Raw genomic sequence first — 17,911 nt, forward strand, 5'->3', positions numbered from 1 at the left:
GGTCAGATAGTGACTTTTCAGGTTTGTAGTGGAGAAAGGTCTTGTGTGTCCCTTGCAGACATTTGTCAAGGCACTGAAACGGCCCTGAGTAAAAGACATTGACTCTCCGTGTCAATAATGCAGTTTCTGCAACTGAAACATGAAATTCTTCAGAGCAGGGAATTGAACCAACAATCATAAAAAGAAAGTGAGGTGAAGCCAGCCACCACAAACATTCGGCATTAAAGACTCTCTTTTTGAAGTAAATGTTCCTAAAGAAAATTAACTATAATCTGCGACTGTTCCATTTCATTTATTTCATTGACTGTGTCTTCTACACTTATCAAAAGTCTTTCTGTTATAATACTGATATGTTTGCAAAATTCTCTACTATGCGACTCCACCACACATGGCTATTGTAGAAAATCAGCTTAATTTAAGGTATTTTCTTAGTTAAATTGCCTCCACATATTACCAGGCCATCAGCAGATCCATCAGTGCTTCTTTCATTTGTTCAAGCCAAACGCGTAATTACAGCCCCAAGACAGATACAGTTTTTGGCATTATTTCAGGCGTGTGATGGCAGGTAGGTAGAACCACTTGCTTTCGAAAATTCCGGGAAAATTCTGGGATTGTTATCACACATGACAAAGAATTTAGCCTCTCTAAGCAACAGACGGGAGGGATGGGTGATCCGTAGAAAGCTGTAATTACTCAAACAATACATAACAGAAAGAAAACTAAGTAAAAGGACAAACAAATGACCATTTATTTAGAAATGTATACGTCCCTGTATTTACGCACAATTTCTACATTTCAAATTTAATATAAATGAAAACTTTAGAAAAGTAGCGTTGTAGACAGGTCATAATTCACAATTATTTACAACATAATATTCTTTATAAAATTATGTTATCGGAAATATAGTATATACAGTTTACTAAATAAATTCATGAACGAAAGTCTCTTCTTAACGCAAATATTGTTGATTGAATTAATATTATAAACGTTTATAACGTGGGTAAAAGTTTCTTATGTCAACTTGTGCAGAATCAAGCAGAAACATTGAAAGTGCAATAAAAAAAAAGCGAATACAGTTTATTTGTCATCATCAGTTAAAAAAGCGGCCTTATTCTCTGTCGGCTCCTCTATCAGTTCTTGCTTAAACCAAATATACAATTTGTTATCGTCAATCAAAATCCCCGCCCTTATTTGCCCTAAGGTCCTCCGTGAATTCTTTCCTAAACTTGGATTTGTCACCAAAAATGTAGTGTTTCTTCATATCTGGAGCATATTTACTGGCTGGTGGTGTACGACCGTATACTTCGGCTATGATTCGGGTCAAGTTTGCGGAGTTGCCACAACAGAGGCCCACGTATTGTATTCCCATTTCTTTACACTCTTTGGCAAATTCCTCCACTTTTGTCCGGCTACACTGGCAAGCACAGAGGTCCAGTGGAAAAGCACGTCTTTCTAGTATTATAGATAATATATTATTATTATTATTATTATACCAGATTTGTTGAGCGCCCTTTTCATATGGAATATACGTTCAAAGTCGCTTTACAATTAAACATGTGACATATCGCAGATATATAGGAAAATAACAAAACATGACATATGCAATCACAAAACTGAAACTGAACAATTTGATTAAAATCTAAATATTAATAATATATCATGTTTTGTTAATATAGTTACTATAGTGTTAAATAAGGTTATGTGCATTATGTCACGCGTAAATATATTGCACACGGTGTCAACATAATTAAATAATTATCGACGTTAAACTGAAACAATATTTTGATAACACTTACTAGTTCCTGGAACAGTCAATGCAGTAAATACTGGTTCTTTAGGAGTTGTGTTGTAAGGAACCGGAAGTGCTGCAATTGGTCCCTAAAATAAATATAATATGTTATAATACACGAGTGCATGATGTGTAATTGCGATTCATGAATTTGTACCAAAAATAGTGCAATTACACGTATACATGTAAACGCACGTCACTTCCGTACACTGTACTATCTAAACATTAAAAAAAGTTTTGCACAAAAGAGGACGAAATTACATTGTTGCATGTCATAATTTCTATATAATTCAAATTGTTCAAAATTGTCTATGTTAAGCTACGTGTGTGTACCATCGACTCAAAGCATAACTTTTCAAATGTAATAACAGTTTCAGTAATATTCAAATTAGGCACAAGCTTTGTCTTAGGAGAAAAGTTAAACTTGCAAGTCGGTAGTTTAGATCCTAACAGTGAGTTAGCATTTTGATGTATAAATAAGCTAAGTTATATAAACACACTAAACGACTAAGTGTTAGCATTTTGATGTATAAATAATCTGAGTTATATATACATACTAAACGACGAAGTGTTAGCATTTTGATGTATAAATAATCTGAGTTATATATACACATTAAACGACTAAGCGTCTAACCTTGCACACTTCCTTGATTTTTTTCAAAATCGGAAGCATCGTGTCTGGTCCCGCAAAGCAATTAAGGCCAACAACAGCAGCACCAGCTTCCTCAAGATTCTTACAGGCTTCAACTACTCCAACACCATCAACGAGAGTGTCCTTTGCAGATGCAGAGAGTGTTATCACAGCCGGTACCCCTAGTTTGTAATAAATAAATAAGCACGAAATGGTTTGGATCCAGCGGAAACACAATAATAAGTTATTAGCTATGTATAGTAACTACAAGCTTAGTTTGAAAGTCATTACTTAGTAGTTTACTTTTGATTTTAGTAAGTACCTTGCATTATGCACATTTTGTGACATTATAGTTAGTGGAAGCTAGGACAGTTCTCAGCAAAAAATACCTTTTTTTAAAAAAAATGTTACTGAAAAGATGTTCTGACAGTTACAGTATCAAGTGTGCAAGGACAACTGATTGATAGCTGACAATCGAAATAGAAACATACCTTTGCCATATTTTTTTATACATTCCAGGGCTAACATCGCTTCTCCTGTGTCCATATACGTCTCCCCGAGAATGAAATCCGCCCCCATTTCTACTGCGATTTCTATCTGCTCCTGTGTATTTGAATATGTTTTATTAGTGATGTTTACATACGATCCGAAACCACAAGTACAGTGCTATGCCGATCGAGTAAACAATGTAGTAAAAACTGGAATTCGTTTAAGCTTACTACTGGTATTGCTCATGCGTCGTTGCTCAAAAGACTTCAGTTTGATAAGATACTTTGATTCAAATGAAAAGAAAATACAGAAGGCATTTTTCTCTTTTTCAGAGATGTTGTCAAAACAAGGACGACGATCTCAACCCTTACCCTACTAAATTTCTGTAATGAGCTTGTCCTCTTTCAGTTTGGACAATGCCATTAACTGTTAAAAGGGGTGCATATCAAAAAGATACTGACTGAATGGCGAAAGTGCAGTTTATACTATGTTCTGGTAGCAAAGACAAAATTATCGTGTCAAGCATGATAAGAGTTATGATTTTTTTTTAAATATGACAAATAAGCTATAAAAACACATCCACATCTTTATTGTTCATACCTTAAACATAGCTTCCGTAATTTTGTGTGATTCCTCATCTCCTGTAACGTACACAGCTGAGTTGCAAATGTTTCCCGCCATAAGACAACCATGTTCGTCTGCTACTTCTCTAGCCATCCTCAGAGCGGCTTTGTTGATGGCCTCTAGGTCGTCTTCTCTTCCCACTACCCGCAATTTCTCTCGATGCGCGTAATACTTAAATAAAAAAAAAGTTTTAGAATAGCTTTAAGTTGCATTATCTTGTTATATTTTGACTCTTCTGACTTATTAAACGCATGCCATTATAATAAAATAATTACTTATTTACTTACTTACTTATACAGAAACTTATATTTTACAACTAAAATATTTGTTGAATTGTTCGGAAAAAAGTTTTATTACCCAGATTCTGTCTCCTCTTTTATACTTAAATTCTTTTATTGTTTTATTACAAGATATTTAAAAAAATGTTGCTCATATGTTTAATTTGTTTGTTTGTTGTCACACCGACACAAATATATATCAATATTGGTCATATGGTTACCCTCTAGCTTTTAGTAATTTAGTTAAGTGGAGGAGGGGGGGGGGGGGGGGGGGGGGGCTATAGGACATCATTATATCATATGTGGGCAGCTGGATGTTTTTCTCATGTCAAGAAGTCATTTATACAAAAAACAAGCAAGGTCTCAAACTTTCAGCGTCGAGGGAAATGATACAAAATCAGCGGCCGTAACCGTTTGGCAACTACGAACAGTCGTGTTTCGAATATGTGCAAAAACAATGTTACATAATTCAAATGAGCCGCGCCATGAGAAAACCAACATAGTGGGTTTGAGACCAGCATGGATCCAGACCAGCCTGCGCATCCGCGCAGTCTGGTCAGGATCCATGCTGTTCGCTAACAGTTTCTCCAATTCCAATAGGCTTTAAAAGCGAACAGCATGGAACCTGACCAGACTGCGCGGATGCGCAGGCTGGTCTGGATCCATGCTGGTCGCAAAGCCACTATGTTGTTTTTCCCATGGCACGGCTCAAATGTAATTTTATATACATGTATAACATGTAAATAGTGTAGAAGTTAAATAATGGAAAGCTTTTAAGTGCATTACAACCTACCGTAAATGCCAGAACTACGTCACTTCCGGCATGAACAAATTCTTCATATAATTGCCGCAGAACTTCCGGGTGTTCCACGCTGACAACAGGAACAAAAGGTCCCGCTGACATGTATCCTCTCCTCTCAATTTCAAAGAGAAAACCCTCCGCCACAATAACAGACCCTCCATTCTGCAGTCTTTCTAGAAGCCCTGTAAATTGATACGTTAACCGTTGTGTTAAAAGGGAACAATTATTTATTGCCGATTAAATAAATAAAAATCTATATAAGAAAGCAAGGGTATTTTTGTATTATTATGTGAGTTTTCCTGAAGTTGACCTGATCAAAGCCCTACTCCCTAAAAAGAAAAGAAGTAAAACAACAACAACAACAACAACAAAATAAACACAGGTTTTATCGAAAGCGAAAGTTTTAATTAATCCAAAACAAAACTAACACTAATATTTTTAATGCCTTATAGAAAACAAAAGGCATTTTAACTGTTTCTCTTTTGTTTAAAACTGCGTGGGAATTTGAAATTGATATGGATATTGACATGCTTATTTGGCCAAAAGATTAAATGAGCCACGCCATGAGAAAACCAACATAGTGGTTTTGCAACCAGCATGGATCCAGACCAACCTGCGCATCCGCGAAATCTGGTCAATACCCATGCTGTTCGCTAACGGTTTCTCTAATTGCAATAGGCTTTGAAAGCGAACAGCGTGGATCCTGACCAGATGGCGCGGCTCAAATAGTAATTAGATTTTCAAACATGTACCAATATGGATTTTCAACACGAGTGAAGAAATTTTATAATGCAATAAAATTTATTTCACTTAATATATATCAGTACACTATTTAACACGAGTGAAGTTCATTTTACCACCGGTTGACAATTATAAAAGTAATTAATATGCTATAAGACTTTGAAAATATTAATATTAAAAGTAAAGTACTTTTCATTATCAGAAACATATTGTTTAAATGACTTGTGAAAAAGATTTTTAAAAAATGTGAATTTTGTGACCGTGGCAGCATTAATTCACTAACAACCCTCACTTTCGGAATGGTATGAGTATGAAAATGTTTCATGTAATTAGTAGTGTATATCGGCCTTTCTTCACCATCATTTTAAGAATACATTAAATCTACGCAAAATATTTCCATGCCATATAAAAGTTTTTCTTGGAAGCCAGAGAAATTGTTTTATATAATTTGTAAATAACGTCAATGGTGTTAACACGTTTGTCTTAATCACGGCAAGTACTGTTTTAACAGTTTATATCTTTGTAAATACTTAAGATTGATTCTTGAATTTTCTAGGAAATGTCTTTGAAGCTGTTTTTTTTTGTGTGTAAATCACAATTTGAAATAAGTTTTGAAAATTCTGTCGTAAACACTACTTTCCCAGCCTCCGGGCTATTTATAATACGATAACAACAATCATCTCATTATTAACATTGATATAAACGTTTAATATACAGTCAGAAGTATTTCAAACTGTGATATACGCTGATCATTTTCCTTAAGTTATTTGAAACATCAGAACTTGGGTTGGTAAAGATGTTTCAACACCATACACTATTACAAAAACATGCATACTCCCCCATAACCTATGTTATTATATGTTCTAAAAGTAGCCTAATTTTATTGGCCGAAACCGCTCATCATCTTTCAAAATATATTTCATGTTTAATGATTAATTGGGTTCCCCCGATTAAACATGACCACGGAATATATTTACTACGTTGCAACATTATTTGTTTCTTGTTCACAAACCTTAACCCATATAATAACAGTTATTGAATCTCGAGCCATTGGATGTGATGTGATATTCACCGGAAGCGGGCAATATTGACCTCGGCTATCGCCCTCTTCCGGTGAATATCACATCATATCCAATGGCTAAATATTCAATAATTGTATATTATTAATTTTTTCTGCATTAAATAACACAACGATAAAATAATACAGTCCCGTTGACGACATAAAAATGTATCTATAATAGCTACATTTCTATACCATAATCTCTTGATAATAAATGACCAAATTTCGTCCGGCTTTAAATTGTGTTTCTCCCTTTAAAACGTTATAAACATAAACAAATGATTACCTTTCTTTGTCATTTTCAAGATATGTTGTCAAGTTCTGTGCTATTGATCCCAAGGTTTAAAGTGAATGGGTAAATACAGCCCGTTTTATACTGAATATTTTCATGTTTCAAGACAGAACCGGTTTAATTCTTTTCTACGTAAGTGATTTTAATTTTACAGTAACACTTTCTTTAAGTGATGCCTGGAACCACAAGACCGGTCAATTTAAACAAAGCACTGTTTGATACAACAGGTTTACTTTTTACAGTCTTGCGTTGTCTGGCGTCTGTTATGTTGAAAAAGTTGTAAAGCACGATTACATTTAGGTAGTCCCTTTTACTTAATACGCCTTGGTTCCTACTTTAACATACTTGGGTCTGATATTTCATCCTGCGTCTCTTTGAAACGCTACAATATGTCATTGTAACACGAAATGTTATTAGCAGCGCGTAGCGAAGAATATATAATATAATTATTTAACATATGTCGCTATATTGTAAAAAGATATGGATTTTCCCAGTTCATGTAATGGACAAGGTGAAAAGGTTGTACGGTATTTTGTGGTCCATTTACTAGTTTCCAAAGGTTATACGTTCAAAATAGGTTTAAACAAGGCCCGCTCTGAACTGGTCTAAATTGGATGATTTACCAGGTTATTATCAACATACTTTATCTGTAAATATTTTGGGAAATTTTATCTATAAGGAGCAATATTTCAGACAACGTGACATGAACATGACTGTTTTTGCAGACGACAACAATGTCGGTCAAATTGCGTTGCATTGTGTAGACATGAAAATTAAAAACTAGATTCTCATCTGCTCTTAGGAAACCGGCACTGATTTTTTTACAAATTGATTATCAAACTTAAACATGACGACACACGCATATCTATTTTACAAGGCTTTCAGAAAGACTTCATTGCGGAATACAGGAACAATCCTGTATGTAATTTCGGCATTCTCACTTTTTTTCAGAAAGTCACATGCCCGTTGTATGATATTCACATCCGTGGAATATACTGAATTGTCTATCGAAATGCTTACAAACAGAAATTGTCGAGTGTTATATTTGGTCCAAGGTTCAAGTCCCCATTGCAACTGACAGAAGTAATAAAACAAAACAAAAAACGCCGCATAACATTGAGTGGTTTATTCTAGACTTTGAATGTGCTCATGTCAGAACGGAAGCAATAGTTAAAAATTTACTATGGAATTACAAATTTTCTATCAATTCCATTGTGATAATTAGGACATCTGATATAGTCTGACTAAAAACAAATGTAGGAAATAGTGCCGAAATGTAGGATGAAAAGCAATACTCTTAGAAACAATAAAAACAGTACATTGTAAATAACTTTCCATTTTCTTCCTAGTTCTTAAATGGTTTAGAACTGTACCCGTACATATGAAAAAAAGACCAGGGTCCGATTGCTTGAAACTTTAACCAGCTGTTAAAACTTACCTCCGGTTAGATTTTGATTCAAAATACTAGACTTGGTGGGATACACTTGTATGATATTTTGATTATATTGTAAAGATTTTCCAGTCTTCAAAATTCTTACCTCATACATTTGTTTTTCAAAGTCTTCTGAAATGCCGAAAAATAACTCTAAAGTTAATCAACAGTTAGCTTAATCGCCTGTTAAAGTTTCGAACAACTGGGCCCATACTGTAAACTGGACAGAAGTAACTGAAAAAAGCTATAACGTGCATGCGAAACATGGAGACTGTTATGAGATATTGTGACACAGTGTAGTCAACATTTTACTACAAAGTCATTCATCGTCAATATGAAAATTGTTCGTGAATTTCGTGGTTATGTCAATTTGTGAAATTCAATCCCAGCTAAGCAGTAAAAGATCTCATTCACTGAATATCAAAAATGTCAAAATCCTAGTATTTAAGTCCCCGCGAAATTAGAGTTTTGGCCAAAACAACAAAATTTCATGCCCTTGAATACAAATGATTATCAGTATTTAAACTTATATGTATTTTCTTCAAATGGTTAAGGGAAACTTTTTTTTCTAAAACAATGCTGGACAATGCATAAATTATGTAGATTAAACTAATTTTAGATTTTGTTTTATTTTCGCACGGCCGAGAGTTTTTTCATAAAAAGGTAAGAGCGCACAGTTCTGGTTCTTTAGACATTATGCCAAATGTTATTAATAATTAAGGATCTACAACTTGACAGCCCCTTTTTACATGATATAAACAAGTTAGTGTTAAAAATAAAAACAGATTAAATCTTGTTATTTATTATTTGGTTTTAGATACGGCCTTAACCTAATTTCATACGTTTTGTACAGATAACGTCGTACACAAAGTTGTTTGTCTCTTTCAATTCTGATAATAAACCAGATCAAACAAGGCAGCGGGAGGAAGACCGACAGTGGGTAGTCTATTTCGGTTTATTCCAGTTTCTACAGATTAGAGAAAGAAGAGCACACCATAAATAAATTAAAGCTAGTCATCCACAGGCGCAGTGAAAAATCATTTCGCTTCTATTTACACTTTAAATTTTTCAGTGTTCTTTTTTAGAAAAACATCCACTGTCTTTTAATGTTATTAAAGAATCGCTTTAAAATAAATCTAAGATTTGGGTATTTCGGTCAAGATAGACAGCCTTGAAATATAGTTAATAACTTTAATTTTAACTTTTACACAGGCAGTTAATTAAAGCTTTTGAGTTAGAACCAGTATTTTATTAACTGTAATTGAGTGCATACTTATTTATCGAGATTACGGGCGCAGGGACAATTGGTTTAAAGTAAAACTGATTACCATTAGTTGCTAGATACGCCATAGTGTGAACACGGACACTATACGTTGAAATAATGGAAAGGACTTCGTTTGATTATATTGTTGTCGGTTGCGGCGGCATCGGTAGCGCAGCACTGTACTGGCTGTCGAAAAGGGTTGGTGCAGGTAATATATTGTCAGTTTTTATATTCACAAATAAAGAATTGACTTTTTGAAGGCTTTTATTATAAACTGTTAGCTATACTTTTATCATAGAAATTATTGCTAAACAATAATACCTTACATAACACAAGTGCGTCATTACAGCACAATAAAAGTATTTCATCCCTTTTTCTGCAGGAATCATCAGCGTCATGTAAATATCTTCTACATATCTTGTCCAGTCTAATTAAAAAAGAAATCAGAATCTAAAGATTACACGAGAGAAAAGCATTCACTATTGATTAAAAAGAAAACAACAACAACATATTTTGCCACATGATATTTGTTGTACTTTCATTTCCTAACCTTTTTTAAGTGTAGGTTATAGATTAAAGTAAAGCAACACATCCGCAATAGAAACTTTAAAATCAACCTCCTTCGCCGGACTATTTGTAGAACATGCAAATAAACGAAATTTGCAACGTTCTCTGCTTTGGATCCAGGAATTCTATATAATAACACCCAACTGACTAAGAATTTTTGTTTTTGTAAAAAGTGTTTATGCTCAAATATACATTAGTTACCTTACAATTAGATAGGATGGCGACGTTCTAGTGGTTTAGAGTAAGTGTTTATCGGGAATATTCTCTTATCAAAGTGAATTTTTATTTTACTCAAGAAAGTTGTAAGGTGAAAATATAAGTATGTATCTCCTGTTCTCTTATTATTTCTGATTCTTTTCCGGAAAATAGTCCACAAGTTGTTACGTTAGATAACAGGTTTCTTTTAAACCGGTACATTGGGCATTAAGAGTCGTGGGACTCTCCAGCAAGCGCAAACATACATTTGAGTCTGCTTGTATCAAACTTGGTCGCATTATATTCAAAGAGTAAACAAGCTAAGTTCTTTTAACTGTATACTTAGTGGTAGCTATGTGTAGCGTCATGGAGAGAAATATTAAATTATTAAAAGTAGTGATAGTCGGTTGTTTGTTTCCATAACGCAATAGTCGCGAAACGCGTTACTATAGGGCCGCCAGGTTATCCATCTGTTATCTCAACAAGTTCACATCTTGATGATTAACCTTTAGCATGCTAGATAAATTGTCCTCTGCTGGAAATGTCGTCTGCTAAAATTGTAAAGTTCATTCAGTTTGCTCCAAAATTGGAAGAAATATTGTCAGAGTAGCAAACAGCTTGGAACCTGATCAGACGCCGATTTATTCGGCGTCTGATCTGGTTCCAAGCTGTTTGCAAAGGCTGTTAAATTCGCCTGCAGCAGGCTAAGGGTTAAAACCATAAAGTATCTATACATCTGCCACAAGATTGACAGGTAGCTATTTCATTATTTCGAAACATTTATGTTAATAAAGCGAAGTTATCTGAAAAGATTATCCCAATAGTCGAAGATTTCCTAGTAATTTTATATATTATTTTTATACCTTCTGTGTAATCGCCCCGACTGCTGCAAATTAATAAGTGAAATAGCTATCTCGATAGTTACAGAAATTATCTTGATATTTCGAAAGTTTAACTCAATAGCCGAAGAAAGCATATCTTAAAAAAAAAAATATCGTGATTGCTATCTAACTTCTCGTGGCAGCTCAAAAAATATCTAGAAACATTTGCAGGTAAGTCTACAATATCAACGTGATAGCTGAGCAGAAATATGCCACCATAGATAACCAATAGTAATCCTTGAGTATATTGTAATATCTACAGGTGCTCTTGGCATAGAACAGTTTGAGTTGGGTCATCATAATGGAGGATCACAAGACAACTCAAGAATAATGTGAGTAACGTGCATATAGTCATTGCAATATAAAAAGGAATTCTCTATGTACAAATACAGAAATATATATTCAGACCATCTAGTAAACAGTGTAATTTATGCAATCATACAGATGGTTATATTACTGATAAGGTGCAGTTTAAACTAATACTACCTTTTTGTATATACTTATTGAATAACCTTAATTATAACATATTGCAGACGGACGGCTTATCATGATGAAATGTACACAAAACTTGTTCCTGACACATACAAGGCGTAAGTACAAATGATTGAGTGAGATCTGATACTTTTACGTGCCTCGGAAGCACACGTTATTAGAAAGAAACATGTACATACAATCTCCTTCATATAGTTAAATATAGTTCATGTAATGAAAGTACTTTAATGCACGTAAATGTTCGCTTATCAAAGGCGATAGTAAAGGTGTATTTATTGGTTAATGATGAAGCCGGTCTCGCGTCTGTAATGGCAGCTATGAAAGCAGGTATATTTGTTGACAAATAGAAAATCATTCTGACGATGCTATAACGAATTTTAAATAATCGAAGAAAAACATTTTCTCCAATTCCAATAGGCTTTAAAAGCGAACAGCACGGAGCCTGACCAGACTGCGCGGATGCGCAGGCTGGTCTGGATCCATGCTGGTCGCAAACCCACTATGTTGGTTTTCTCATGGCACGGCTCATATGTAAAAATTCAATAGTATTTAAGTTGTCTATTCTTCCTTTAGGTTTGAAGAAGCAGAGAAAGAATCTGGAGTGCAGCTTGTTTACAAGACAGGAGGTTTGTTGATAGCGAAGAAAGGAGAAACCGACGACGTTGCTGCAAAATATGCCAATGCTATGGGTTCACAGAACCTACCGTCAGTATATCTATTAACATATTATAATTCCACATTATAGCCAAAGCCATGCATTACATATGAAAGTTCTTTTCACTTTAGGTTACACTTCACGTTAAGACAAAGAACAAAAATCCAGTTATAAAAGGTAGTCCCTTCGAATCGAGACGCTACAACACAGTATGTATAATAATGAATACAGATAAAACAAAACATAAGCAAAACTGAACATACATACTATACAGAAAAAAACCAACAAATAATGGAAGGCAGTCGAAAATAATCTTGGAACGGTCACTGGCAAAACGCCGTCGGTTTTATTCTTTTAATAATTATAAATAAAACATTTATTTTAGAGATCCTCCCTATATATTTTTGTAAAGATGTCATTCTTAAATCGAAATATTAATGTCTACAATTGTTTCTGAAATATCTAGAGCAGTTTGATAACAAAACCTGACCAAGATTCTGTATACTTGTGTTTAAATGTAGTGTAATTGAAAAAATATTTTTCAGTTACCAGTGGTTGCCAGGCAGTAAGCTGAAGCAAAGATTTCCCCAGTTTAACACGGGGGACAATCATGTAGCAGTGTACGAAGAGGACGGTGGTCTTGTTGATGCAGCAATGGCGAATGCTGTACATATCCAACTGGCCAGGGGAAACGGAGCATCCGTTATTGACCACTGCCCAGTCCTAAGACTTACAAAGAACGATAGCGGACACATTACAGTAATATATAGATCTATGTCCTTCATCATAAATCCATAGTCTGGGATATATGAGTACATGTGTATAAAGTTAGTACTAGGAAAATGACTGAATTCCATTTAATCCTGTGCTTGTTTTTATCTTTTCGCAGGTATTAATATTCTTGCATTAAAAGGTACAAAATGTTTATAATACTTAACGTGAGAACATAAATTTAAATATTTGAAATTCGATAAAGCTGAGTAAACTTTCTTTTTGTTGATTATTAGTAAAATTTTCTATTTACTAAAGGTTCACACAACAAAAGGTAACTTCACTTGTAAGAAGGTTATTATGACGCCAGGGGCATGGATAAATCACGTTCTTGGTTCTATTGGCGTTCATATTCCAGTTTACGTCACTCAAGAACAAGTGACCTATCTTGGCACACCACATATGAAGGACTTCGTTAAAGAGAAGTATAGAACCTTTCCACATGAATTTATTGCGTGTAAAATAATCATCGACAGAATTGTCCGAAAATCGTCACTTTGAATATCCGAAAATGATAAAACACTGCAATGTTCGTAGATTTATTACGTTTTCTTGTAAAATGCACCGTTATTCTTGTTGATGAGGATGTTATTCAAATAAAATTATCTTTTTTTTTTTTATTTTTCCATTTTCGCTAATTGCTACAACACAAAAACAGTTTACTCGTACACGGTTGATTTAATATCTTTGAGAAAGCAAGAAACATTCGTTTTCTTTGTGGATGTTTGTTTTCTAACGAAAGAACATTTCAGCGTGTTTATTATAAAATAGTGATTTGGTATATAAGTATATGATGGTATAATTGCATATAATTGTACACAATATGATGAATTATATAATTATGTTTTTATTGCTAAATCAATTGAACATTATTTACTTGTTTGTAGAAGTCTTTTGTTTATCTACAAGCGTTTCAAAAACAATTGTTTATTTCGGAGATATTTTGTGTCCATCTACATGTGTCACCGAAATACGTATTCCTTAACATAGCCCTTGTGTTTTTTGTTTATAGATTCCCCATATTCATATACCATTCTAAGGATCACGACATGTATGCGCTCCCCCTTCATGGTAACACGGGATTTAAGATTGGGATTGATGCCGGCGGTCCAGTTGTCACACCGGAAACTAGAGGTTTTATTCCGGACCCCGTAAGAGAGAAGAAATGTATCGACTTCCTTAAGGAGATATTGCCAACGGTAAAAATCTAGCAGCAAAATGTAATTAAAAAGTCGCAATTTCACATACTAGAATATTTTCGACAAATTAAAAAATAAGTTAAATATTATTAGTAGTATTATACAAGATTTATTTAGCGCCCTTTTCATGATAAACACGTTCAAAGAACCTTTACATATAGCAAACGCAGCCATACAGGGCGCGAAATCCATCCTCTACTAGTACAAACACAGATCGATCTGACCAGGGGGACAGACAGAGAGAACAGAGAGATACAGGTCTGTCCGGCTAACATAGCCTAACTCTTTGCGAATAGACAGTCTGGTTTTTTAACGTGCCCGGTGTATAGCACCGATACACGAGAAGCCGTCTTTCCTGGGAAGAACCAGTACAGGCCTCTTAGTCAGGTGGGAGACACTAAAGAGCATCTCAGAAATTTCCAGTTCCTGGACCGGGATTCGCAGTCAAGCGTGATACCATTAGACCACCGGCCCACCCAAATATCAAGCTTTATTATTTATATGATTACCTTTGAAAGTCAGTGAATTTAAATTAAAAAAATACTTTTGCAGTCTGTTGGCCCAGTTCTGTACAGCAAGACTTGTTTATATACAATGACACCGGATCGAAACTTTGTGATAGATACATGCCACAGAACCGGTTACGACAACGTCGTAATATGTAACGGAGCTGGACACGCATTCAAGTAAAGTTTAACTTACAAGTTATTTACATTGCAAAACATTTTATTCTACAAACGTAGAGAGAGGAAAATGTTATGTTTAACACTAAACATTAAGGTCTAATGTACAAAAGTATCAAAAGACATACATCAACCTTCTGTTTTCCATTTAACACATAATTATACCTTGTGGGTAAGTAACAGTGCGTGCAATATTTTTTTCCTCCCATTCCGAATGATGATATCATTCAGAAATATTTCATTTAATTATTTAAAAAGAAAAGTTCCAGACAAATGAACGTATTTCCTCATCTGCTGATGCATAGTCTTGTTGCTGGAAGCTGCTCATATCCAAAATTTATATATTGACTTCTCGTCAGTTACTGTCATGTGATCTGTGTTGCATAGAAACAAGAACATTCATAAGATGACAGTTCGATGATTCAGAGTACCGAAAGCTTTTAAGAAAGGCTTCCCGGTTGTATGGTTTGCACCTCTTACTACCAACAGTATTTTTTTTTGTTGCAGATGGTCTGCCCTGCTTGGTAAAATACTCAGCGAGATGGCAATAGATGGACGAACACAATACGATATCGCACCATTCACAATGGACAGAGAGGCGTTGACAAACCCGGACTACAAGACTACGATATTTGAGGGTGGCAGTTTATCAGGAGGCAAAGATACATCAAAATCGAAACTTTAATTGTTCAATTTAACACGAATAACCGGTGATAAAAACAAAACAGACTTTTGACAAAGGGATGTCAAGAAGATGATATCGTGTTATCAATCTACGTAGATATTGATATGTTATTTACATATAGTATGGATTAAGATGTATGCCTATGTATAGTATTATCTTTACTCACTTCATCATAAGTGATAATATTCAATCTACTTACATTTTTCGTAAGTGCTTTATATCTACTATAGGTAGTACCTAAACCATTAAACCCACAAATATTTGTTGTGTCTGTATAAACCCATAAAATATAATATGTAAGGCGTATTATATGGTATTTGACGTTGCGTGTTTCTTTCATTTTTCAGTTCGTAAACATTTCTGAAATGTTTAACATATTTTCCCCTTAAAAGCTATTGCTGTGGTACAGTCTGATTTTAAATTTGAATTGGATTCGCGGGAGGGCAAAGATTGACAAGGAAGCAGGGAGGTGGTCCCTGTACATTTTTGAACTACAGATATGAAACTGTGGCCTCTGTTGCATGTTTGGATCTACTTGAGTACCCAAGCATAATAAATATGAACGCGCAATGAAGCCGAGGCAGAAACTAAATTATTATTCCTTTGCTCAAAATAGCTGGGTACATCTTTTATAAGTATAGGTCACATTTTTTCTGAGGTAGGGGTACGGCCCTCAACCCTCGGCCTTCTTTTTGTTGCATTTAGACAAATATGTATTTATATCAATTGTTATGTTATGATTTAGAATCATGCATGTAGATTTTAAGCACTTGTTTTCAATCTACAAAAATAAATGTGGAAGTACTGCTTTGTTATCTAATATATTCATAAACAGACCTGCGATATGAAAAATTAGAATATTTAAAGAACACTGAGTAATGATAATTACAAACAAGCATTATGTACATATCTTACAAGCGAGATGTTTACATGGGAACTGCCTATAACTCTTATAGAAATAGGTGTTTTTTCTTTATCCTTTTATTATTTACAATTACTAAAATATGAAATAACAATAGGGATAAATTACATCGACAGCGATCAAAAATGAAAAGATTTACTAGACAGAAACACAAAGAAAATAAACACGGTTACATAAAACCTTGTTAGAGGACCGCCACTTCAAATTGTGGGGGTAAGATGTGTACTCGAATTGAATTTTTCACCGAGGATAGGATACACAAGAACTGCTGTAGTGTAGAAGACCCCGGATGGCCATTTTGAGACGGAATAAGAATGCAGTCCCGACCAGGCGTGTCGGCCGCCAAAGTAAATCTCTTGTTTTCTCGATAGCGGGTTGTTGGTTGCTGCTGTTGTCATCTTTCTCCAATGTTGACTAATGTAAAATCTCAATCTGCAGTTTTGAATCGCCTGTTTCAGCCGAACCCAATAACGTTTAAATTTTTCTTTTTCAATGGAACTTTGTGTTAAGAAGTTGAACCTGCAGCTACTTTTTGGGCATTTATTTATTATGAATGTATCTGACTGGGCCTGAATTTGTATATTAATTTCTTTGGCAAAATGACGTTTCTGATGGTTTATTATTTGAAAGGAGCCCAGAAAGAAATGCGACTCCTTACTGTTGACATGAATACCCGGTTGGTATTTATTTTTGGTAGTATCAGACTGCACTTAGATTGTTGATAAAACAATATAGAAGTTGGAATGAACTGATGTAAAAATGAGTCCATAACGCCTCAGAAAAAAGGTCGAAAGTGAAAAAATGTTATTTTAAGAAAACACGAAAAAAAACTACCTACAAAGAAGACAATCCATTTTATGTAACAGCTGTTAGATTTTCTTAAAAGCATAAAGCGGGTGCATTTAATGAACCGCTAGAACAAATATACAATGTATAGATAGGTTTCTAATGCTTGAAAAGTGAAAATTACCTTTTAATTTTCGAAAAAATGAAGAAAACACATATTGCTAGAAAACACACCTTGACCTTACATCAGATTTAGATCAGTCTCTAAAACACGGTTTTTTATTTTCAACTGTTAGAACTCTTAGACTATATAAGACTGTTATCACGAATTGTTATTTACTATGCTAAGAGGTCTATGCTTATTATGATTCTCCATCAGAAATATTAGATTCATTTGGTTCTGGAAGCCTCGAGACAACATTACCATAAGGCAAAGTCCTATAAAATCCATGATACTCTGGTGGGATGATATTTGTGTCACACAAATTTATATGATCTTTGTATTTCTGCTCGGAAATTGGAAGGAAGGACTTGTATTAAGACAGTCGGTAACTTAATATAGGTTTTACAACACTTCTTCTTCTTCTTCTTCTTCTTCTTCTAGAGGCAGTGATGTCAAAACTTTTCCATTTAGAGTCTAACTCATATTTATAATATACACAATTTTATTCAT

At 34.5% G+C, this 17,911-nt stretch overlaps 2 protein-coding genes across 2 annotated transcripts; one reads left to right on the plus strand and one right to left on the minus strand.

Moving 5' to 3' along the window:
- Window positions 1–734: 734 nt before the first annotated feature.
- Window positions 735–6,828, minus strand: LOC123546873 (betaine--homocysteine S-methyltransferase 1-like). Its single transcript, XM_053524560.1, has 7 exons — window positions 6,701–6,828; window positions 4,605–4,795; window positions 3,510–3,704; window positions 2,912–3,023; window positions 2,424–2,602; window positions 1,797–1,878; window positions 735–1,452 (listed from the first exon to the last, which is right to left on the minus strand). The coding sequence occupies exons 1-7, from the start codon at window positions 6,711–6,713 to the stop codon at window positions 1,169–1,171; spliced, it is 1,056 nt and encodes a 351-aa protein (XP_053380535.1). The 5' UTR covers window positions 6,714–6,828; the 3' UTR covers window positions 735–1,168.
- A 2,399-nt stretch (window positions 6,829–9,227) lies between these two features.
- Window positions 9,228–16,335, plus strand: LOC123546882 (monomeric sarcosine oxidase-like). The gene is made up of 9 exons (XM_045333511.2): window positions 9,228–9,610; window positions 11,308–11,377; window positions 11,579–11,635; window positions 12,111–12,242; window positions 12,738–12,951; window positions 13,222–13,388; window positions 13,976–14,162; window positions 14,715–14,848; window positions 15,353–16,335. The coding sequence occupies exons 1-9, from the start codon at window positions 9,520–9,522 to the stop codon at window positions 15,528–15,530; spliced, it is 1,230 nt and encodes a 409-aa protein (XP_045189446.1). The 5' UTR covers window positions 9,228–9,519; the 3' UTR covers window positions 15,531–16,335.
- Window positions 16,336–17,911: the final 1,576 nt, after the last annotated feature.

The sequence above is a fragment of the Mercenaria mercenaria genome, chromosome 15 (genome assembly GCF_021730395.1).
Source record: "Mercenaria mercenaria strain notata chromosome 15, MADL_Memer_1, whole genome shotgun sequence".
Lineage (NCBI taxonomy): Eukaryota > Metazoa > Mollusca > Bivalvia > Venerida > Veneridae > Mercenaria > Mercenaria mercenaria.